Below are 22,958 nucleotides of genomic sequence, written 5' to 3' on the forward strand. Positions count from 1 at the left end.
TCACAGTTTGATCAACAAATATTACCTTAATCGAATTTTCTGAAAATCAAAATTCGATGGACCAGAAGGAAGCTGTTGTTCATTTGCTTATTGACAGAGCACTCTATCGTCATTCAAATCCATCGAGAGCAGCAGCAGCAATTACACAGTTTTTTACAGCAATTGTACCGAGATTTTTCCAAGTTTCATTTCGGTTTGAATTTGTTTTCTTCTTCACATTATTTCAAGGCATTTTAACGAATGGAAATCATACTATTTCTATTTAGCGCATCATTTTTCGACTCTTTTGCAGGGGCACTTGTTTCTTATAACCCTCAACTTTTCACTTTTAATGAATCTAGTTTCCAACAACTAATTCTGTCAATATATGCGAACTGTTCACCTGAGCATCTTAAACAAGGACAAAATTCTGCATTGCTTCGACAGTCACCATTCAGATGGCTTGATAAGGCTCTTTCATCTGTTGTGGAAAATTTTGCTAGAGATCATCAAGGCCAGAATTCTTCGCAAGAACAATCTCAAAATAATTCAGAAATTGGAGAATTAAATAGCAGTCGTCATTCTATAGATCCTCCTGTTGATAATCTGCTTCTATGCTCTTATGAAGAAGCGACTTTTCCTTCAGCATTCTCCACAACTTCGTCTTTGAAAGAATTGGGTAATTTATTACTTCGTAAGCAGCCAGTTGAAGAAAAATCTTCCATAAAAGTTGATAAAACTCGTAAAGAAGTTATAAATGTTATTGTGTTGGTTATGGTGCCTCCTCAGACACTTGCAGATATCACAGAAATTCAAACTGTGGCAACTTCCCAAATATCAATTGCCACATCAATGAAAACAACATTTCGCGGCGGAGAATCGATTGATGATGCGTTACTGTGGCTTAGAAGCCATATGCTGCAGATGTTTAAAGAGGCAGGCCAATCGGCAAGAAGAAGTGCAGAAAGTCTGTCACAACAGCAGAGAAGAACAATCACTGGAGGAGGGTCAATTAGTCGAAGCACGATATCTGGTGCCAGAGAGCAGCAGGCACCAACATGGATTAAACTTACAGAAACACTTGACATCGACCTTATATGGCTTGACATTGGAGAAGGACCAGACTCGACTGACACAGAAGATGTTTTCTTTTCTTCTGATCCTTTCCAATGGCAAATGTCAGCTTTTCCAGCAAGCTCTTCTGCCAATTCTGCAAAGTCAACGACTTCGTCATCATTTCTGCAGGAAGGTGCTCAATCATCTGTTTATCAGCTTCAGCAGTCATTGAGCCCATTGAGTTCAGACAGGGAAGATACATTTCCAACTCCTCAAACTCGAATTCGATCAACAGCAACGCCATTTCTCTCTCGTTCTTCTTCTCCATCTCTCCCTTTTGCAACTCCTCTCTCCGTATCCTCTGCTCCTCCACTGTCGTCAACTCCTTCTCTTTCATCAGTCCATTCTGTCGGCTATCCAATGGGATTGCTCGACCCAGCTGAGCAGCTGCGTGAAAGAGAACGAAAGATGAGCTGGATTGCAACAGGCTCATCAGCCCCAGCTACTGCAATTGTGGTGGCTGTGATGGAAAGCTGCCTCGGCCGGCGCTTCCGATTCATTCCATTTGGACTGTCTGTACATGCTGCAGGAACTGTGCTGGAGGAGCAGCGAAAGAAACGGTTGAAGGAAAGGGCAATGGCAGAACTTATACGCACTAACAAACATGAAAACAAAGGAAGCACTCGTTCAGGTAATTCAGCAACAGAAGAAGACAACGTAACAACCTGCTTCGATGAAGCTTTGCTCGATCCTGAAAAATGGCAGGTGCAAGAAATTGAAAGCGCTGGTGACTCCAACACTTCAACTGAAGAAGCCAAAAGTTCCACCAGTTCATCAGAGAAATCAATTGATGCAACTCTTCACTCGTACGCCTCATCTCTTCCGTTTGAGACGCCTGCTCCACGCAATTCTCCTGCCCGCCTATTGCCATCGGTGCGTCAGTCTCACATTACACAAGGAAGCCAATCATTGATGCAGCGTTCTGGATTGTCTCTGTCGCCAATCAGAAAGAATGGGCCTATGCAAAAGCCAATTCTCCAGATAGACGCAGCTATTAGCGCAAAAGCGCAAGCGCTTTTGAACTCTCTTTCGCTGAAGACTTCACTGAATGCTCAAAATGCTGTTTTGGAGCCTTCTCCTTCTTCCAATTCAGGAAATACCGACCTGCCACTTCTTTCATTTCCTGTTGTAATGAACAGCTTGGACGAGCTGACAGACTCAACAGCAGCAGAAGAGATTCTTTATTTTGAGTTATTCGGATGGCCAAACCAGCAACAACAGCACAACCAGCGGGGTTCATCAAACACATCTGATTATGGTTTCCACAGCCAGTCTTCTTCATCGTCTTCGTCTTCATCTCAAACTGCTCCTTTTCAAATGAGATCGTCTCTTTTGGTATCTCATTCTCACAAACTGTTTCAGAACGAGAAAGACCGAATGTTGCGAGGAAGATATCTTCCACCCTCTTTTTTGCTTCCACCTTATCCTCCACCATCTCTCCTGCGCCCTCGTTTCAACATGCCAACACATCAAATGAAGCTCGCTTTGTCCATGTTTCTGTCAAAAGTACTGACAGATTCCTGGAAAGAGCACCCAACAAATGGCTATGTGACTATGCAGTTGCAGCGACTCCCATCTTCATCTTCTTCTGTGAAGGCAATTTCTGATGTACCAGGGAATCTATCATCGACTTATTCATCTGATGATTTAGCTGATCCATTCAACCCATCCTCTCCCCTCTATCCACTTCTGATTGTGCCTCCATCTTCTACCATGCCATCAAACTACATTGACTCTTCATTTCATTACACTACAGACACCACAAAACCTCTTTATCCATCTTCCAGTGCCTCTTCTAAGCCAAACGATCCCCAGTCACCATTCACACAGCACTCGCACATCTTCACTTCGTTGTCAGCTGCTATTTGCTCATCTGATGGAGAAGCCACTGTTCCCATCACACCTCAACAGCAGTTTGAGAGTGTTGTTGTCATCTCATCTTTCAGCATGCGCAAACAGATTGACACCGAAGATCCATCAGATGCACTTCATTCGAGTGGGAAAGATGCCACTCAGGTGCAATCATCTGAACAAGAAGGAAGAAGACTGGGAAATGACAAAGGCACAATGTCTGCTACTCCAAAAGAGATGACATTCAGTTGCGTTGTCACTCCACTCTTCCACAACATTGTGTCATTCTATCCTGAGCAGATTGACAATGTTTCATCTGCTTCTTTCTCTTCTATGCAAAGAACATCTTCACAGCAGAATCCACTGTCACGAAATCCCTCACAGCTCAGTCTCGGCTCTGCTGGATCTGCTCAGCCATCTTCCCAGCCATTGCACACCTCTCTTTCTCTTCCTTCTCAGATGTCTACCCCAATCAGCAATCGCATGTCTCCGTATTATCCACTTCATTCATCTGGTGCTTCTCAATCCGCTTTCTCTTCGCCATCTCCATTTCTCTCGCAGACATCTCCAATCAATTCTAAACAGACACCTCTCTCTTATGACAAGAAGTCAGCCATGTACACTTCATCTTCTTCTTCTCAAATCAAACGGATGGCTCTTTTTGTGTTCCATTCTTTCACCATTCTGGGCGCCATTCCTGTTTCTTATGCTCCGCTTGTCACTGTCGCTGTCTGCGAAACTCGTCCATTTCAAAATGCACCATACACTCCGAACACTTCAAAATCTGCTTCATCGTCATCATCATCTTTTACACAACCAACTCAACAAACACAAGCAGCGGTGAGTTCTCAATTGGGACAAGAAATACAACGCAATTCAACAGAATTTGCTGGTTCTCCTGCTGCCTTTGCTCCAACGCAGCCTGTCAACATTCAATCAGACGATGCTGCACACACGCCACAGAATCAAAACATAGTTCGTCTGTCGTCAAATGCATCTATCTCTCAACCGGAGCAATCTCAGCTTCTGTCAAATCCTTATCTGTCATCTCCTCTTGTGTCTTCTGCTGCTCACAACATGTACAACTTATCATCTCAGTCCAATTCACAACAGCAATCTTATCTGAACTCTTCACATCAATCTAAAAACACTTCATCTCACAGCACACTCACTTCATCTGGCCCACCTTTTCCTGTTCCCCTTTTCCCTGTCTTTCACATCTCTCCATCTGCTCCTGCGTATGTCAAGAAGATCCCTTTCATCACAACACCTTTCACACGCAGCGGCACCGTGGATCCACTCACACTCAACTCCTCTCTTTCGTTCGCCACTCTCTTCTCGCTTTGGTCAATGTGCTTGAACACTTCACCACTCACTGTCACTTTGCCTGCATCTTCCTCTGCTTCTTCTTCGTCATCGTCTTCACAGAACAGCGCAATCACATTGAAAACTCCTCAGTTCTGCTGCTATTTTGGTATTCTTCGAGGTTGTCCAGGTTGCTCAGCGCTTCCAGAATGGATGAAGAAAGATGCTGAAAGAAGAGGTGTGCAAATTCACTCGCACAGCACAAGCACTTCATATGGATCGTCAGACGCTTCTGAGCAGCTTGTATCACCACCTGGATACTACAAGACAAAGCAGACAACTTCTGGTCCGTTTTGCGACTTTCCGTTTATTCTTGTTCCATCATCGCCAGCAACATTCACACTGCGCATAATCTCTTTCACAGCACTCAGTCGGCTGAGACAAATACTGCATGTGTACACTTTGAGAGAAAAAGCGAAGGATTTGCAGATTCGTGGGATTCAATCACAAATGACAAAAGATACTCAAAAAGCAATTCAGAATAGCACAATCAATGAAACAGCATCAAACTCGATTTTGAGTTCGCCTAAAGTACAAAATCTCAACAATCAACAACAAAACACACAGAATGCATCACTTCTTCTTTCTCCTTCTAATTCATCGTCTTCTGTTCGAGCTGAGAATGAAACTGGAGCACAGCGATTGCTTGGCAAGCTTCTGGGAAGGATGCTTTCTCTTCCAAAGCTGAGCACATTCTGTTTGGAGGCTATTCCATATCTGACGCCTGAAGAGATCCTTTATATGAAGCCACCTCCAATTAGCATCTCATTGTCTGAGGATGAGGAAGAAGTGGCTATCGCTAATGAAGCAAATAAAGAGGAAGCAAAGGAAAAGAAAACATTGAATAATAAATCGCTTAACGAAGAGCAGAATGGCCAAGAAAGAAAAGAAAGAGAACAGAAAGCAGAAGAAGTTATAGAAGATATGGAAGATTCTGCAGAGAAAGAAGAAAAGCTACGCAAAAGAATGAAAGTGGACAAGCAATCTGGAGAAAGCGAGAATTATTCAGCACTTTTTTCGGAATGGAAGAAAGCAACGCTTCGAGACACCCACAAAGAATCAGCAGGAGATGGGAAATCTATTCCAGATACGCCTTTGAAGCCTGCAAAGACAACACAATTTCAAATTCTGAAGGCAGAAGGATCAGATGCATCGGAAGAGGGAAACAGAGCTGGGCAGATGAAATATCTTTCTGACCTACTTTCTGCCCAGTCTGATGGAAATGTGAAATTTACTGCTTTCAAGTCGGGGTCGAATCAAAATGCTTCTGTCAACAAAAAGGCAGAGCAAGCGAATCAAAAAGGAGGGGGCAATGCTTCAGAGAAAATTAGTACTGAAATGCAAAATAACAATATTGACTCTTTTATTGTGAAAGATGCTATGCTTGAGCAGAAGCCACGGCCGTACTCTCCCATCTATGAAGACTCCACGCTTGTCTTTACGAACCATCCAGAACGAGCAGAGTACGGGCAAAGAGATCAGCAAACACTGAATGAAGAGAATGGGCAAAAATCACACAACTTGCCATCAGCTTCAGAGAACAAATATTCATCATTATCTTCTGCTTCTTCTGCTTCTGTTCAAGCAAATCCAAAAGAATCAAATGAGAAAATTTCAAATTCAGTTGGGCAAGCGAGCAACGTGAAAGCAACAGCATCTCGCCTGCCATTTTCACAATCGCCATACACTTTCCAAAAGATACCTCTGCAATTAATCTCCACAGAAAATGCAGAAACCTCAAAGTTGTGTTCATCTGCTTCTTCAGCAGACAATTCAATTCCAAATTGTCCAATTTCAGACCTTAGAACTGAACTTCAGAAAAAGAAGCATTTCACAGAAAATCAAAAGGCTCAGTTAAAAGCGAGGCTCAGTGATAGATTTGCTCGAATCTGTCTGAAGGATGCACAGAAGTACCATCAGTTCCTCATTAAGCAGCCTCAGCCTCTGATTGTTGCTCAGCATGTCACTTCTGTTATGCCGCAAACATCAGCCTCAGCCTCAGCATCCGCATCATCGTCAGCTGCCGATGCAAATATGCTCAATTCTTCATCCTTCAGTGACTCCTCAATGCTATCTGACAACTCCATCTCGTCTTTGTACCAAAGCAAATCCCAAGATTTAGGATCTTCTGGATTCGGAAAGGATGAGCAGCTGCTTCACATTGAAAATGCTGAGGATGAGCAATCAAGTGAAAGAAATGAAGGTAAATTTGGTCGAAATGATGGAACAATACCTGGAGAAGGGGTTGCTGCAGATATCGAAAGAGTAAATTCGCTGCAAGGTTCGTTGAATGTTTCGCTTCCGCAGTCATCTCCAGCTGTTTCAGCAACACTCACTCCGCCATTCAGCAGCAGCATCACACCTCCTCAAGCGCCCATCTTCTCGATGCCCGCTGCTCCATCATTAGCTTCCACGCCACGCTTCAATCTGACATCCAATCCGCCTTCTCTCTCTCCTCCTCCGCAGTTGTGTAGAGACCGAATGCTTCAGCTGCAGCAAATGCCTGTTTCGTCGTCTTTGATGCTATCTCCGTTTCCTTTCGGACCATCTTCCCAACAGAGTAATATGCCGTATCATTCATCTTGGATTGATCCTTCCCTTACGCCCATACTTTCTCAGCAGAATTCAGCTGTGTTAGCTTCTTCAGCTTCTGCATCTTCTTCAGTAACTTCTGCGCAATATAATCAGCAGTCCGCAAAAGATACTCGGCAGAAAGATCATACTCATGAAAGATTGACTTCAGATGCAGATATCGAACTCAAACAACAAAGCGTTGACGAAGATGGTTCACTTTCACCGCCTCAGGTAATGCAAACGTCACTATCGTTGTTTTATCGTTCACTTGCTCCTCAGACATTGAATGAAGAGACAAAGAAGAAACTTGTTGTGTTTGGCGGAGATACTCTCTTATTTGCATTCTATTCGATGGTGTCACGAAACAAGAAAATTGATGAAATGAACTTCGAAACAGCACTTGAAGCAGATTTTATCCCGCCTGACTGGGGCAGCTTGGTTTCTTCCTTCATCAAATGCAAAGATATTCCGACTGCTTCCGAATCATCTGATAACATTCAGTCGAATGCTGTGGCTTTTGTTCCTCCTGTTTGCATGATGGTGGATCGTCTTTTCTCTTTGGCTTTCTTCCTCTGCCGTACTCCATTAACTGCCGATGCATTGTCGTCTAATCTCTCCAAAGTTTCTGTTGCCAGCATGCTTTCTTGTCTGGAATCAAGCGAACAACTGGCATCATCTGCACATTCAATGAAACAACAGCAGGCTTCTTCGTCATCATCGTTTTGTGAACGGTTTCTTTCTCTTCTTCCCAATCCTCTTACATCTGGTGAGGTGTCACTCATCCTGCGCATGTTTGAAAAGGAACTGAATTCGCATCTTCGAAAAGCTCCTTCCATTGCTCAGCAACTGGGGGCTTCAACTCCTTCGCTGAATGATGCTGCTTCTCTGTTCCGAATGTGCACAATTGACCTCTCTTTCGCGCTGGCCGCGTTCCGCTCTGCATATCTTCCACCTTCTCTCAACTGGCTATCGATGGTTCAGTCTGCATTTCGCAATGTTGCTCAGCTCTCTGCTCGTTCTGCCCACTCAACTTCTGCTGAATCAGTCATTGCCTTCCAAAAGAAGGAAAGTTCGTATTCAGAAGCAACTGCATTCAAAAAGCATTCTTTGTTGAGGATTAGTTACCCGCGAAAGACCTTAACGTTGACAACAACCAGGCTCAACTCGCTTGCTATTTTCTTTTCTTCAGTCGCGTTTGCTTCTTCCATATCGCAAGCAGATTCATCAACAGATCATTCAGCAATTCCTTCTTACAAGCTGCCTTTTTATATTTTCAATAAATCTCTCCATTCTCGTTTCACTGACGTTTTGCCTAAAGAATTGAATGTAATTGCATCGTCTTTGGAAAGCGTCGATCCATTCAATGAGGAGAACATTGATGACTCGTCGGAGGAAGACAATGAATCTGAACATGAACAAGGCGAAAAAGAGAAAAAGAGTTGAATGAACGATGACTGAAAGTGAGTTTTTGTTGAATTATTTTCAAATATTATGAATTGTGATATTGTTTTACTTAAAACGTATACGGTATTTTTCATTATGCGAGTGTATTTGATATAATTTTAAGTTTAATGAGTTTTTAGTTTCTTTCAAAAAACAAAAATAACTATTCTTTTTATTTTAAAGTTTAAATTTTTAAAGGAAAAAAATAAATTGGTTTAGAATCGTACAGAAATATTTAATGAATGGTGAAAATGTTGTAAAAGATGATTATTAAGCTGAGATGGAATACATAAAGACCTCGAGAAACAAAGAAATGATTCAAAAGTTCAGATTTTACAGCTTTTAACAGATATGAACTGAAGAGTCCTTAAAAATAATTACTTACTTTGAAGGGCATGAAGAGCAGCATGCCTTTTCGCATTCACCTTCCTTTTTGCAGCAGCACGACTTTTCGCACTCTGCTTCCTTCTTGCAGCAGCAGCAGCATTTTGGTGCTGGATAAGCTTCTGCCAATCCTGTCATTTCATTGAACTTTCTGATACGTTCGTCCAATGCAATGTTTGCAGTCCATTTCTTCTCCCAGTATTTGTCGCATTTCCACTGGGCATTCAATTCCTCACATGTCTTTCCTTGTTGTTCAACCCAAGTGTAGTATTTAAGGTGGTGCATACGACGTCTGTCAACATGTGTGCATTCCTGCATCCAATCAGTTGAAATGCCATCGAGATAGCGGAACCAGTCGCATTCAGCACGAGTCTCGGTGTATTCTCCGTGCTCCTTCTCCATCTCATCCAAACGAGATCTGTACATTTCAAATGAGTCTGTTGCAACTGTGAATACTGAATCATTCTCGTTGAATTCGAAATATTTGCACAACTTGATAGCACCAATAATATTGGCAATACCAGAAATACCCAAGTTCTTAAGTTGGTCGAGTGTTTCTTTTGGAACGCCATGCTTTGCGAGAACTTTCTTTCCAACTTCAGTCTGGAACAATTGAACAAGATGCATGCATTGCTCATCATCAATTGAAGCAACGAGATCTGTGTTCTTCAAGTTGTGAATCCATGGAACGTGTTTATCTCCAATTCCTTCAATGCGATGATCACCAAATCCGTTCTCAAGAAGTGTTGGGCACTGTTTGGCTTCTCCAACACCGAGTTTAACTGCTGGATAATGCTTTTTCAGATATTCTGCTGAGGCAAGAGTTCCAGCGCTTCCTTGAGTTAAGAAGACACCAGACAATCTTGTTCCCTTTCCACGTGTTTGCCAAACTTCCTCCATTGCTGGACCTGTAACATTGTAATGCCACAATGGGTTCATGAATTCACAGAATTGGTTAAGAGCAACAACTTCGTCACCCTTTGTGGTTGTGAGTTCATTAACTTTGTCGAAGATCTCCTTAACGTTGCTTTCGCATCCTGGTGTTGCAATAATTTCAGATCCAATGCTTTCCAACCACTTGAAACGTTCTTGTGACATTCCTGCTGGAAGAATGGCAACAGCTTTGCATCCAAGAAGTGCACTGTTAAATGCACCTCCACGGCAGTAATTGCCAGTTGATGGCCATAAAGCCTTTTGTTTTGTTGGATCGAATTTTCCTCTGGTCAAACGATCAACAAGTGGTCCAAAGCTTGCACCGACCTTGTGGCAGCCAGTTGGGAAAAATTTGCCGAGCAAAACAAAGATTTTGGACTTAACACCTGTCAAAGATGGAGGAAGTTCCATTGCATTAACTGGGCCGTACAATCCTCCTTTTTCAACTGGTTCGTTTTTCCATGTAATTCTGAACAAGTTTCGGCTGTTTGTATCCCAGAGACCAATAGTTTTCAGCTCTTCTTTAACTTTTTCTGGAATAAGCTCGGGATGTCTAAGTTGTTCAAGAGTTGGAATAAGAATTCCACGTTCCTTGCATCTCTCAACTGCATTCTTCAATCCAACTTCATCAATTTCTTCATTTTCAGTATCTGCCATGAGCTTTTTGACTTGTTTCAAACAAGATCTCACTTCCCAATATATGGACATACAATCATGAGATGATACCATTATTCAGTTTGAGTTAATAACATGAACATTCGCAATTTCTCCAATGGAAAATTTTAAATCTGGTGGAAAATTTTATCTAATGATTCTTTAAAGAAAATGAAATATCACAGTTAATTAATAAAATGAATAATTGGAAGAAAAAAGCAAATTATTGCAGATTTTGGAAAATGTTTTTTATTAAAAAATTCCAAACTTAGAAGACACCACTTGCCAGCACACTACGAAACAAAAAAATATGTTCACAATGTTTTTTTCAAAGAGGATCCATCCCATCTTAAATTCAATACAATGGCGAAAAGCAGTTTTGGAAGGATTGTGCATCCTATTCGTTTATTTTTCACTGCTGCAGCTATGTTCGGTGTACAAATGGTTCAGGCATTGAACGGCGCTCTTATTAGTCCTCTTTTATCTGGTTTATTTGATATTTTTAAGAATAAAATTCATTTATGAATCAATTTTATTTTTAGGTTTGAACATTGGTCAATGGGTGCAACCTCTTATATGGCTTATTGGGCCTCTCACTGGGTTATGTCAACCTCTTTTCGGATCTGTTGCAGACAGGTCAACACTGTCTTGTGGCCGTCGTAGACCGATAATATTCATAAGTAGTTTTGTAACGTGCACGTGCTTTGCTATGTTCGGGCTTATATTTGCTGATAGTTTGATTAATTTTGTTATTTCTTTCTTTCTTTTTGATAACTCTGCACTTTTTTTATTTAAAGTATTGAAAAATCGAACAGCTGCAATTGTTGTTGCATTAATTTCATATATTTGCGTATACATTGCACATAACTTTCAATCTCCATCTGCTCGTGCAATTGTAATGGAAGTTGGTGGAATGGGAAATCAGGCACTTGGATCAAATTTTGTATCCTTGTTTATTGCATTAGGAAACTGTATATCCTATGTTGTAGTTGGAGTTTTACCTGATCCGTTCTTTTACGCATGTCCATTCATTTTTACCGCTGCTATGATCACGATTATTGCTGGAAAAGAAAAATCATTGGAACAAATACATAAAGAGAGGGAAAACTCGTTAAACAGCTCTCTTGTGGGGCAAACGACCCAAAATGACGATGATAATTCAACTTCAAGCTCGTTGCATTCGAAAAAGCAGCCACCAGTTCCACCTCCAGTTTTTGTTCCTTTCTCTTCTGATATGTCTTATCCACCTGTTCCTCCTCCACCTTTAATGGATGATAACTTTACCATAAATGCACAGCCAGAATATGAATTAGCTGATAATAAAAGAAATGGATCTGGAGAAAAATCTGTTTATGAGATCAAACAACAACCAGAGTCATCAACATCATCTTCTTCTTCTTCACTTCGCAAGACTCCTCAAAAAAACCAGCATTCGTTTGTGCTCATATTTCGAGCCATTTCTCGTCTCTTTTACCAGCGAGGCCCCGTTTTTCTAGCGTGTCTAGTTTTTATGCTGTCGTGGTTTGCGTTTATTCCCACGCTGCCCATCAGACTCAGCTTTGTTGCCGAGGTGTTTTACGAGGACAAAAGCACAAAAGCTTCTTTTCCCCTTTCAAATTCATCTTTCAACACAAATTACTCTGAACTGACTGGATTGAAAGCATACTCACTTCAAGGATGGGACGAGTGGAGCTCAGAGCTTCGGCCTTCTTCTTCGCTTTCTCTCCGAGGCACTTCGTTTATTTCCTCTCATTTTCACTCGTCTTCGCTGGAGCAGCAGCAAGTACTCACCGCTCCTTCTTCTACCACCTCGCAATTTTTGCCTCTCAAAACTGAAGCGCATTCTTCTAATGCATTATCACCTCATATTGCCTCTCACACACCTCTTCCTCGATCTCGCATTGATTCGGATTCAGCTCAGTCGGAGTTGAAACACAGGCACAGAACACGTCACCAGCTGTCTCTTCTCCCAACCTCTTATTTGGACGGAATGAAAATGGCATCGTTCTCAATGATTGCAACGTCTGCCCTTTCTGCCGTGTTTTCTCTTGTCGCCCCAGTCATCCTGAAGAAGATTCGAATCGGCGTTTTATTTTCGGCTGCGCTTATTTTGGCTTCGGTTGCTTCGTTCTGCCTCTTCTTCCCAGATTCCGCTGCATTCACCCCATCTTCTGTGTGGGTGGTGTTTCTCTGCTACATCTTTGGGCTCTCCTTCTCGTTCTCCCTCATCCACGCAGCCTGCTTCCTGGTTGTGGCTGAGGGGGTCGATCCGTCTGACTACGGCCTTTTCGTTGGGATGCTCCACGGCTTTGGTGTTGTTGGGCAGGTGTTGGCGCTTCTGCTGGCGTCGCTTGTGCAGCTGGCGGTTGAAAAGAGCAGAAGCAGAGCAGTTGGCAGCCCATCAGGCGCTGATCTGTCAAAAATGCTGGCCTTCAGAAAGCATCCATTGCAGTGGTATTGGCTCCAGTGTGGCATCGCTTTTATCATTGCAGCAGTCGCTGCGCTGTTTCTGAAGCGGCCTGCTCACCGTATGAATCCTTTGAATATGCACGAGCCCTCGAAAACCAAGAATATTTCGTCTTATAACTCACAGAAAACAAAGGACGAGAACACTGATGTTAAAGATTCTGAGTAGTCTTTCTTTATTATTTGTATATATATATTAAGAGTGATTATTTCCATTTTTATTTTTATTTAGTCAATATCTCTGTGTTGTTGTTTGTATTTATATTTCGTTTTATTTTTTATATATCTTTTTTGTTTCACTTATGCAATTTTTAAAAGCATAAAATCGCTTTAGTTTTGATGAAAACTCATCTGTCTGGAAAAAAAATTAATGGTTGTGTTTCTGGAAAAGTATTCAATTGATTACGATTGTACAATTTTTCAAAATTTTTTGAGTTACACTTAGATTAGGATATGTCTACTGAAGAATACAAACCAGCTTCGCAAGAAGAGATGAATGCCGAACTTATTCCTCTTGTTGATGAAAATGACCATATCATTGGTTCGGCAGCGAAAATGGAAGGTATTTTTTCTATTTTATGTATAAATCTTAAATTCAAATCTTTTTTATCAATTGTGATTTAAGCTCATTACTTTAATTCTGAACATGAAAAATCAAAGCTTCATCGCGCATTTAGCGTTCTCCTTTTTGATTCAAATGGAAAGTTGTTGGTTCAGAGGAGATCAGCAGAGAAGTTGACGTTTCCTTTGTTGTGGGCTAATACATGTTGTAGTCATCCTCTTTTTTCAATTCCCCAAGAATGTGGTCCAAATCCAGCTGAAGGTATCTTTTGATAATTATGCAAAAAGATAATTTGTACTTTAATTTTCTTTTAAGGTGTTAAACGAGCCGCAATCAGAAGAATGAAGTTTGAGCTTGGAGTTCCAACAGACTTTTTAAAATTAGAAGATTATCATCTTGTCGGGAGAATGAGATATTATTCTCCTTCGTTTTCGATAACTGTTGATGAAAAAAAAGTGAATTTAGCAGAAAATGAAAGTTTTGATATTTAAATATTATCAACCTTTTTTTATCTCTTTATCACTGTTTATTTGTTTATATATTTCCAGTCGATTATATATTGATTGCTCAAACAAAAGTCCCTATTCCATTAAATATCAATAAAGATGAAATTGCAGAAGTTCGCTATATTTCACGAGAAGAACTTCCAGCATTTTTAGAGAAAGAAGTCTGCTTTCATTGTATTATTTTCAAGAAATTTATGTGTAATTAATTTTTCCAATATTTTTTTGTAGCCCATTTCTCCATGGTTTCGCCATATCTGCAACTCCATGCTTCCTGCTGTGTGGAGTGAATATATTGATGAAGGGAAAGGATGCAAGGAATGGACTGAGCCTACAGACCTTCCAGAAATTAAGGAAATGTAAATACAAAATTGTTTTATGGATAATTTGAGAAATATGAATGTTCATAACAGTTTTGTTGTGAAATTTTGACTTGTTCGAAAAGAAAAGAACTGAAATTAAAGCAGATTATGAATTTTACAAAATAATTTTCAATAAATTTTTGAGGAATTTTTTCATATACACGTAGTTTTTTTGTGTATTGAAAATATGCATGCATTGAATTCAATGTTTTTTATTGTTGCCTATGACAGCATTTGGAAAAGAAAGAAAGAAAGAAACTTTGTTTGAGATGAATAAAGGATTCATTGAATGTTTTGACAAATTAAATGAGTAACAGTTTTCTGTTTTTTGATAAATGTGATTTTGAAAGTCTTTTGACAATAAAGCTTACCAGTTGTAAAAGAATTTTCGGTCTTTTTCCATAGATTCTTAAACTCAACAGATAAAGAATAAAATAATTGCAAAATGAAAGAGAGTTAGATATTGAGAAACACATTTAAAAATGAAACGAATTTTATTTTCAAATAAATTTGCCTTTCAAGTTGCACCAAATTCTTCTTGCCATGTTTTGTATTTGTCCAAAAATGCCTGCCCTGTGGGCCTTGTTGATTTGAGTGCACGATTCACATCTGCTCGGCAAACCCTGTCAATATGCACTGGAAATTGATATGTGAAAAATGAAAATTGAACATTAAAAAATAAAACCACGAAATGAAAAGTTTGTTGAGATTTGTTGATTAAAAAAAGCAAACCTTCACTTTCGATTTCCTCTTGTGTTTTGGACTTGTCAAGCTCAAGTGTTTCCAGTTGATCCATCAAGCGCCGAACTGGCCACATTGCAGCCTCTCTGCAAACAGAAACAATATCAGCTCCCTTTTGAATCATTGCATTTAGTTTAAAAAAAAAAGACAAGTGAATTGAATATTTTCAAAAGGAAAAATAATAATAATAATAATAATGCAAAAATCACTTCTTTTTATTGATCTCATACCGAATACCCTTCAGTCTGTGCAGCATATGTCGAATATTCAAGTGTTTCATCGCATCGCTCTGGTGGCAAATGTTGCTGGAATAGCGACTGCCGAGTCTCAGAATCTGGAAGATTCACAAGAATCTATTCAGAAAGCAAAATAGAAAGAGAAATAAGAAAAAATATATTTCAAATGTGTATAAAAAAGAATCAATAATTTCATCCACATAGTAAATCCAAATAATTGTTTTTTGAATCAAAGCATAGCTCATTAAATCAATCTCAATAATGTCACACTCTTTTTTCCAGCCTGCGCAGAATGGCAGAGTCCAAGTCCCACGGAAGATTAGAGGCAGCCAGCACAAAAACATGCTTCGACTGCACAGGATCTGCCCTGATGGTAGAAGACAGTGACATGTGAGAAGGTGATGAGGAAGAGGAAGAGGAAGAGGACGAAGGTGTGGGAGAGGACGATCCAGAAGACACAATGCTGTCCAATCCGTCCATTTGGATCAGCAGCTCTGTCTTCATCCGCCGAGAGCCTTCGTGTTCTCCAGATCCGCCTGGCCCTCCGCTCCCTCCGCGCTGGCTGAGGATAGCATCCAGCTCGTCAATGAAGATTGTCGACGGAGCATGAAAACGCGCAAGATCAAACAGCACTCGAACAAGTTTCTCCGAATCTCCGCGCCATTTCGAGACGATTGATGATGCTTTTATGTTGAAGAAAGTTGTCTTGCATTCTGTTGCCACTGCTTTTGCCAGCATCGTTTTTCCAGTGCCTGGTGGACCATATAAGAGAATTCCTTTCCATGGCGATAAAAGTCCAGTGAATAATCTTGTAAATACAAGCAAAAAATCAAAGAATTGAAGAAAAGAGAAGAAAGGCATTTATTTGCGTTTGATTTAAATAAAAATAGCATAAAAATACAAGTATAGATGATAATTTGGGTAAATTACGGGAAATAAATTAATATTTTCGCTTATAAAAAAAGACAAATAAAATACTGTGGATATTTGATGGGCATAACAACAGCCTCTTTTAATAGCCTTTTGGCATCTTGAAGGCCAATAATGTCGTTCCAGTGAACACCTGGATTTTCCATATAAATTTCACTAATCAACAGATAATTTTCAAATTATTCATCAGAAAAGCCAAATTGTATTCGAGAAATAAAAGCACAAATGAAGATTTTGCAACTTTTGAGTAAATAAATAAAACCTTTGAATTTGCTTGGCGAGTTCTTTGAGCTCAGAATTATCAGAATACAACGCAAGTGGCCGAAGAAGACGAGTATCAAAGTAGTCAGAGCCCGATTGATCCGGTCCACCTTCCATATAAGGTCTCTAAAAAAGCAGATGCAATGGATATGAAAACCGCATAATTCAAAATTTATTAATTCAAAAATCTCAAAAATAAAAACCTTTTGCAATTGAGAATTCGAACTACTGTGAGAACTCTGTGATTGTTGTTTTGACTGTAAAAATTAACGCATTTAATGAATGTTTATTATATCAAAACAAAAGAAAAGATACAAACCAGTCCTGTCCCAGTCACAGAAATTAATTCAATTCCACTTGATTGAGGAGAGGAAGATGATGACGACGAATCTTGAAACAAGTCCTCGTTAAAATAGCAAATTATGTGGGTATAATTTCAAACCTTTTTGTGTGTTTGGAGAAGTGGATTTTGAGGGTGTCTATAATATATTAATATCATAGAAAAATAATAATTCGTGAAAAACTGTAAATTGCAGCAAACGCTTTTTCCTCTCGCAGAAGATGTTTCACTGCTCGCTCTTTGAGCTCCACTTGGGGTTGAGGGCTGTTGCGGATGAATTAATGGACGCATTGAGCTTCGACGAGAAGCAGAATTTGCCCTCATTGGAATTGGAGCAGAAACTTCTCCACTTCCATCAATTTTTCGCACGAGTTTTGCTTTTTTTGAAAATCTAAACTCGTAATAATCCTCATATTCCTTTTGAAAGAGTTACGTTTTAAGAAAGAATATGAAATTATTCACCTTTAAAACATTTAATAAGTCAACATTATCCGCGACTCTAAACTTTGAAAAGGGGCAAGAACATTCGCTTTGTAACTTTTCTGCTGTTTCAATATAACTACATGCGTTTTTAAATCAATTATTATAAGGAAACAAAAGATAAAATGATGTTTAAAAAACCCTTGATCATTAAGATATCCAATAATCAGAACTAATAAATTTCGTTTTCTTTCCTGTGTTCTTTCTTCTTCCGCTGCTTTTATTTCGTTGCCCATTTTCATAGCAACAAATCCCTGTTTTATGAAATTATGAATATTGCACAAAAGGAAAATCTCATACAGTTTCTCTTCGCATATATGACGTTTCAACTTTTGTTAGATGTCCTCCTTTTGCTAATGAGGAAGTTGTTCCTCCCTCATTTTTTGACATATTCAATTTTGTTCTTTGATCTCATACCTCAATATAATTTTGAACGCTTGTTAAAAAGGATATGATTTGTTAAAAAAATGCTAATAAATACTCTAATAAATATATATGTTTCATTCTATCTAAATAACAATTTTCAAGTTGCTTCCTGATGTTGTTCATAATGTTCTCCTTTCAACATTTGATCATCATTTGTTTTTGAAAAGTTCGAAATTTCATGGCACTTTTTTGATTTTGTTCGAAGCGTTGTAACTGTTCGCCAGCAATTTGCGCTAACTTGTACGAAAAGGCTTAGCTCTGTTGCGAGATACAGCCAAAAGCATGTCGGAAGTGAAGAGCCAAATTGATTGACTGACCCAATAGCTGCAACAGGAAAGAACACAATGGATGCAATCACTTCTGCGAGGAAAAGAAAGCTGAATGATGCTGAACTCAAAACAACAGCTCTGAGAATAAACAAGCATAAAAATAAAGAAGTTTGTCATATTGTTTGATGATAGTTATATTAATAAATAAGTATTCAGCAGACTTGAATGCACTGTTAAGACATTGTAAGATCACATCAACGATACACAAGGGGAACAGAGGAGTTGAAAGTCCTTTGACCTTTAAAAAAATTGATGGTTGCGATATACTTTGATTAAAAAAACAAAAAATTATAAAATAATCAAACTGTATCGAAATCTTCGTCTGTAACAAAACGGCCAACTATTCGATCAACTCCAATTCCGAAGTAGATGGCAAGGCAAATAGCTCCGCACAACAAGCACTGAAGCAAATATTACAACACATATAAATGAATAAGAGAAGTGAAAGTTGTTATTAAAAAATAAAAAGCAGCAAACCAATGAAATAACAATGATTGTCATGTTTTGTATCCATTTTTTCTTTTTTGGTGAACCATCAGCCACAAGCGGTGACATCACTGCAATGCAAATGCTGCTGACAATTCCTGCTATTTCAGCTGGAATTGATGTAATGTCACTCAGCACCGCAAGAGCTACACTTTGCAATCCAGGTGTTCTGGATGGAGCTTGTATTGCGAAAGAATTCAAATGTTGAATTTTTTTAAAGAGAAAAAAAAAGAAATGATAATTCAGCTTGGAATAATAAACCAAATCATACTTGTTGAGCCAGGTTTCAGTGAAGGTGCAGAAAGGGCAAGTGAGTTAGATACCATTCTCTGAGTGTTGTTAAGTATAGCAACACACAACATGGCTGCTGCTGAACTCAGAAGTGACTTGATAACTGACTTTAACGATTCATCAGAAGCTGCATTTGAAGAAGAAGAAGGCGAAGAGCGCGAAGATGGAGAAGGAGAAGATGTGAAGGATGATGATGTGGAAATGGGAGAGCATGTCATTGAAGACTCTTCTTGTTGTGGGGAAGATGATGAATGTTGTGAATGATATTGTATTTTTGGTGAAGAATCTTGATTGGAAGGAAATGCAGAGATTGAAATGTCTGAGTTGCAAGAAGAAGAGCCTGAATCCAAGAACACAGTTAATGTGGAAGAGTGAGGTGAAGAATCAGATGAAGCAGAGGAAGAAATGTCATTCCTCACTGGGGCATCAATTAGGGGTGTTGACTCATCGTCGTGTGTTGCTTCCTTATGATCCCTGTCTTCAATATTTTCATTCAGATTGTTATTCTTTTTTGAAGTTCTTGAACAAGGGAATTCGAATACGTTCTGGTTGTTACGTCGTAAAAACAGATATATTATCATCATTGCACCTAAATTGTACACGTTTTAGAAAATTCATTAAAATATTAATTGAGAAAAGAATTATAATTAAAGTGAATTTGGATTTTTAACCTACGATAAACACTGGAACTGCAGTTACAAGTGATGCTCCTGTAATGCCCAGATTTCCTATGACAAGTGCTGCTTCGAAAACTCCAACTGTAACAAGTGCAGATACTCCATTAAATATAAATACGGCTCCGAACCACCATAAAGCAGAAAAGGCGCTTGATAATACACAATATGACAATGTAAAGGGGCAAAGTGAAAATTCCAAAATGTAGTACCACTTCGAGATGGTAATGTCTGAATCGGCCATTCCAACGAAATGAAGCAGAGGAACGCGCAATGGAATGAAAATAACACTGTGCATTTGATATGAAGATAAATTATCCTTCATAAAACAAATAATTCAAAGAAGCACACCCAATTAAAAGCCCATAAAGCATTGATCCAAAGAATAATGTAAGAAGTACTTTTCCTGTTGCTTTTTTGTTTCCTTAACAGCAAATGATTTTCAATATAAATTTTGAATATTTATTTATTCACTTGAAATTGATCAAAATCAATACCTGTTCCTGAAACACGACCAATAACAGCAGTTGTAAATGTATTCATAAACGATGAAACAAACATGACAAGAATATCAATTGTCACTGAAAATTATAAAATATGATATTTTAAAAATCTTCAATTCGAGTAAAATAATTTTTTATCATACATCGAGTAGATATATATGTTGATTGCTGCCTGCCAAGAAAAGAATCCATGCACCATTGAATTGCAATATCTATAGATATAATCTGAAAGAAAATCGTTATTCATGTTTCTTTGTTAATATATTGTATAATTTCATACTAATGCATATTCAATAGATGCAAAAACCATTTCATTTCTTCCTCTTCCATTTTCGAAATTAATAAATTTCCAGAAGCGCTTGAAAAGCGAAGAACATTTTGTTTTTGACATTTGAAAAAATATTATAAGTTTCAGATCAATCTTGTTATCTTTTTGATTTTAAACGACAAATTATTGCTATTTATCAGTAATTCGTTTGTTTTAATATATAGTTTTTAATGATACGTAATTCATGTAAATTTTAAATGTTTTTCTTAGATTCTTGAAGAGAAAAGGTAACAAAAGCCGTTCTAAAGATTCAGAGTTTCAACAAACTGAAAAATTATATTCAAAACGTGAAAGAAAAAGATCATGATCTATGACCGTTCTGGATATTATGAAAAAAGATGAAACGCCACAAGTGATCAACACTTTTTTTGATCCTTTTTTAATGGAAGAGGTTGATTCAGAAAGGATCCCAGTGTCTGTTTTACAACCTGGAATGCAGTGTTCTAGTATTTTTCTTATTACACATACTTCTTCATCAAATCAAAGCTCTTTTTTGGTTGATAATACTGATTTTTCTTCTCAAGTATCAGATGAGCTTTTCTCTTTTGAAGGACGAATGCATTTGGAATCAAAAAAAGATACATTATTAGAAAATACCATAATATTACTTCCTGAAAGTTCAGTTTCCATTCAACAATTTAAACCTGTTTTACAGCCAACTCCATTGTTTAAACTTGAAGATAACTATGCAGAAAAACATCCATTTTCATCTGTTTTTCAGTCCAGTACAACAACAACTAACGATACAAAAAGCTTTCATGATAGTAAAGATTATAGAAAAAATGTTAAACATTCCGGATTACTTCCTTTGGTTAAAACAAGTGAATTTTCAAATATTAGGGAGCAAGTTGCGCAAATGGAAAATCATCAAAAACTTAAAGATGCGAATGTTTTTGATAAAATGAAAAAATATTCTCAAAATGGAATTAAATCAAGAATATCTACAGAAAATAATAAGTGTGGTCAAACAGGGAAAATTCATCAAAGGATTCAAATGATGGAGAAAAGAAACTCTCCCAATGTCATTTCCGAGCAGCATTCCAAAAAATTCAGCACAACGCCTGAAGATTCATCGATGCTTTTACAAACAATCTCTTCACCTCCAGCTTCTCCCAAATCTCGTTCGTCAAGTCCATCCTCTTTTCATTCCTCCTCTTCGCCAAGTTCAGATACATCTGATGTGGATGAACCTGTTGCAAATACTCTCCGTTTGTGGGAAAGCAGAAATTCAACTCAGCTGATCACATCTCCAAATGCCGATATTTTACGCAGAAAGGATCTAAATTGGACGATTGATCAAATGGTCTCTGCACTTCTCCGAGAATGGCGAATGAACGATAGAGACGATGAATGGATGACTAAGAAAAGGGAAGAGGTGTGGAGCGAATGGAGGAAAATGGAGCAAGTTGCTGTGACTGAAGAGGAGAAGAGGCAAGCAGAAGACAAAAAACAAGAACTTTTGGATAGATGCTTAAAAGAGGAAAGCATGAGGAAAAAAATCATATCCTCCGAAATCAAACAAGCGAAAAGGTTTTATGCGACATATGGCATCTGGGTTATGAAAAATTGGGCATCATCAAAGACGGAAATACGAATGTGGGAAAGGGCTGCAAGAAAGCTTAACAGAAAAAACAAGAAATTACAAGAAAAACAACTGGAGGAGAACAATGAATTTCTTTATCGTATCGAAGAATTGGTTAACCTTGAAAAGAAAGACTGTGCACATAACAACGATAAAAATGAAGTTTGTTCATTTCAATCACAGTCTTCCACATTATGTCACGATTCAAAAAATTTGCCTTCTCTTGATTCAGCTGTTTCTGCACAAGATAAGGCGGGATCAAATGTTCTTCAAATTCAATTAAATGAATCAGAATCTCAACATTCGTTTAAATATACCTCTTTTTCTTCCTCTTCTTCTCCAACTACTATGACTTCTTCTTCGTCTTCTGTTCATTTAACGCTTCCGCTTCATTCTCCTTTTTCGTGTACTTCATCCATATCTTCTCCGTCTCATTCATCGTCTCGTCTTATTGAGAGTCAGAGGCAGATATTTGCTCAACCATCAATGCCAAGTGTAGTAAATATGACAAAAGATTCAGAGAATGCTGATTATCATTGCAATGAAGCTGAAGATTTACAAGCTACAAAATGTTTTTCAAAAAAAGATGGAAAAGAGCATAGTTCTCAGGAAATGATTTGTGATTCAAAAAACAATTTCTCCGTCGGACCTTTGTTTGATCATCCTCCGCCTCGCCCAGTTGTTGAATGCACTTTATTAAAAGAAAATACTGATTTTTCGTTCATCGCCCCATTTAAATCTTATCGTTCTGTTGACATTCGATCAAGTGCAACTAATTGCTCCCATAGCACACTTTGTCATGCTCAAAACACTTTTCAGGAGAAGAACAATCCACCTCCTCGAAAAAAGCATGGAAAAGTTTCACTTGTTCTCCCAGTTCATCAAAAGCCTCTTTTTGCAGCTCCTCTTCCTTACCCTCAACTTTCTATCACTTCACATATTTCTGCTGCTCAACCTATCACATTTACTATGCCTCCTATTCCAAAAGTTGATTTACCTATTGTATTTCCAAATTTTTTTGAATTTTAATATTTCATTTATGATGTTTTAACAAAAAATAAAATACACCAAAAATTATTCAAAATGAGAATTTTTGCAATCGAATTAATAATTTTGCAAACGAATTAATAATAATTTCATTCATTAAAATAATTTTTCA

At 38.4% G+C, this 22,958-nt stretch overlaps 7 protein-coding genes across 7 annotated transcripts; 4 read left to right on the top strand and 3 right to left on the bottom strand.

The window, feature by feature from the left end:
- Nucleotides 1-56: 56 nt before the first annotated feature.
- MONOS_857 (uncharacterized protein) lies at nucleotides 57-8,328 on the top strand (the record flags this gene model as incomplete). The annotated part of the gene is made up of 2 exons (XM_067878992.1): nucleotides 57-193; nucleotides 267-8,328. 2 exons carry the CDS (start codon nucleotides 57-59, stop codon nucleotides 8,326-8,328), a joined length of 8,199 nt encoding a protein of 2,732 aa, XP_067719774.1.
- Nucleotides 8,329-8,542: 214 nt separating this feature from the next.
- MONOS_856 (Cysteine synthase) lies at nucleotides 8,543-10,341 on the bottom strand. Its single transcript, XM_067878981.1, has one exon. The coding sequence runs from the start codon at nucleotides 10,300-10,302 to the stop codon at nucleotides 8,710-8,712; it is 1,593 nt and encodes a 530-aa protein (XP_067719775.1). The 5' UTR covers nucleotides 10,303-10,341; the 3' UTR covers nucleotides 8,543-8,709.
- Nucleotides 10,342-10,662: 321 nt separating this feature from the next.
- On the top strand, nucleotides 10,663-13,132 carry MONOS_855 (putative solute carrier family 45, member 1/2/4; the record flags this gene model as incomplete). Its single annotated transcript, XM_067878970.1, has 3 exons — nucleotides 10,663-10,786; nucleotides 10,842-11,033; nucleotides 11,097-13,132. The coding sequence occupies 3 exons, from the start codon at nucleotides 10,663-10,665 to the stop codon at nucleotides 12,932-12,934; spliced, it is 2,154 nt and encodes a 717-aa protein (XP_067719776.1). The 3' UTR covers nucleotides 12,935-13,132.
- Nucleotides 13,133-13,141: 9 nt separating this feature from the next.
- On the top strand, nucleotides 13,142-14,389 carry MONOS_854 (putative isopentenyl-diphosphate delta-isomerase). Its single transcript, XM_067878959.1, has 6 exons — nucleotides 13,142-13,155; nucleotides 13,201-13,327; nucleotides 13,391-13,588; nucleotides 13,643-13,804; nucleotides 13,876-13,994; nucleotides 14,062-14,389. The coding sequence occupies exons 2-6, from the start codon at nucleotides 13,219-13,221 to the stop codon at nucleotides 14,191-14,193; spliced, it is 720 nt and encodes a 239-aa protein (XP_067719777.1). The 5' UTR covers nucleotides 13,142-13,155; nucleotides 13,201-13,218; the 3' UTR covers nucleotides 14,194-14,389.
- A 188-nt stretch (nucleotides 14,390-14,577) lies between these two features.
- MONOS_853 (p97F) lies at nucleotides 14,578-17,590 on the bottom strand. The gene is made up of 13 exons (XM_067878948.1): nucleotides 17,481-17,590; nucleotides 17,322-17,434; nucleotides 17,163-17,259; nucleotides 16,902-17,117; nucleotides 16,803-16,839; nucleotides 16,680-16,750; nucleotides 16,564-16,617; nucleotides 16,362-16,486; nucleotides 16,148-16,255; nucleotides 15,440-15,977; nucleotides 15,164-15,286; nucleotides 14,925-15,045; nucleotides 14,578-14,828 (listed from the first exon to the last, which is right to left on the bottom strand). Exons 1-13 carry the CDS (start codon nucleotides 17,568-17,570, stop codon nucleotides 14,710-14,712), a joined length of 1,812 nt encoding a protein of 603 aa, XP_067719778.1. The 5' UTR covers nucleotides 17,571-17,590; the 3' UTR covers nucleotides 14,578-14,709.
- A 16-nt stretch (nucleotides 17,591-17,606) lies between these two features.
- MONOS_852 (uncharacterized protein) lies at nucleotides 17,607-20,292 on the bottom strand. Its single transcript, XM_067878937.1, has 10 exons — nucleotides 20,170-20,292; nucleotides 20,033-20,114; nucleotides 19,884-19,967; nucleotides 19,738-19,810; nucleotides 19,384-19,676; nucleotides 18,693-19,301; nucleotides 18,413-18,600; nucleotides 18,241-18,336; nucleotides 18,097-18,173; nucleotides 17,607-18,013 (listed from the first exon to the last, which is right to left on the bottom strand). The coding sequence occupies exons 1-10, from the start codon at nucleotides 20,278-20,280 to the stop codon at nucleotides 17,704-17,706; spliced, it is 1,923 nt and encodes a 640-aa protein (XP_067719779.1). The 5' UTR covers nucleotides 20,281-20,292; the 3' UTR covers nucleotides 17,607-17,703.
- Nucleotides 20,293-20,301: 9 nt separating this feature from the next.
- MONOS_851 (uncharacterized protein) lies at nucleotides 20,302-22,883 on the top strand. The gene is made up of 2 exons (XM_067878927.1): nucleotides 20,302-20,363; nucleotides 20,428-22,883. The coding sequence occupies exon 2, from the start codon at nucleotides 20,528-20,530 to the stop codon at nucleotides 22,826-22,828; it is 2,301 nt and encodes a 766-aa protein (XP_067719780.1). The 5' UTR covers nucleotides 20,302-20,363; nucleotides 20,428-20,527; the 3' UTR covers nucleotides 22,829-22,883.
- The last annotated feature ends 75 nt before the right edge of the window (nucleotides 22,884-22,958 follow it).

Source organism: Monocercomonoides exilis (assembly GCF_001643675.1).
Source record: "Monocercomonoides exilis strain PA203 chromosome Unknown scaffold59-495361, whole genome shotgun sequence".
Classification (NCBI taxonomy): Eukaryota; Preaxostyla; order Oxymonadida; family Polymastigidae; genus Monocercomonoides; species Monocercomonoides exilis.

Coding starts and splice junctions, on each gene's coding strand:
- MONOS_853 (XM_067878948.1), bottom strand. CDS start 17,570: ATGTCAAAAAATGAGGGAGGAACAACTTCCTCATTAGCAAAAGGAGGA. Junction 17,118..17,162: donor ACTTATTAAATGTTTTAAAG/GTGAATAATTTC, acceptor CTCTTTCAAAAG/GAATATGAGGATTATTACGA. Junction 16,487..16,563: donor CGAATTCTCAATTGCAAAAG/GTTTTTATTTTT, acceptor CTGCTTTTTTAG/AGACCTTATATGGAAGGTGG.
- MONOS_851 (XM_067878927.1), top strand. CDS start 20,528: ATGACCGTTCTGGATATTATGAAAAAAGATGAAACGCCACAAGTGATC.
- MONOS_856 (XM_067878981.1), bottom strand. CDS start 10,302: ATGGCAGATACTGAAAATGAAGAAATTGATGAAGTTGGATTGAAGAAT.
- MONOS_852 (XM_067878937.1), bottom strand. CDS start 20,280: ATGTCAAAAACAAAATGTTCTTCGCTTTTCAAGCGCTTCTGGAAATTT. Junction 19,811..19,883: donor TGGTCGTGTTTCAGGAACAG/GTATTGATTTTG, acceptor TTTGCTGTTAAG/GAAACAAAAAAGCAACAGGA. Junction 19,677..19,737: donor CTTTATGGGCTTTTAATTGG/GTGTGCTTCTTT, acceptor TCAAATGCACAG/TGTTATTTTCATTCCATTGC.
- MONOS_854 (XM_067878959.1), top strand. CDS start 13,219: ATGTCTACTGAAGAATACAAACCAGCTTCGCAAGAAGAGATGAATGCC. Junction 13,589..13,642: donor TGGTCCAAATCCAGCTGAAG/GTATCTTTTGAT, acceptor TTTTCTTTTAAG/GTGTTAAACGAGCCGCAATC. Junction 13,805..13,875: donor GAATTTAGCAGAAAATGAAA/GTTTTGATATTT, acceptor ATATATTTCCAG/TCGATTATATATTGATTGCT.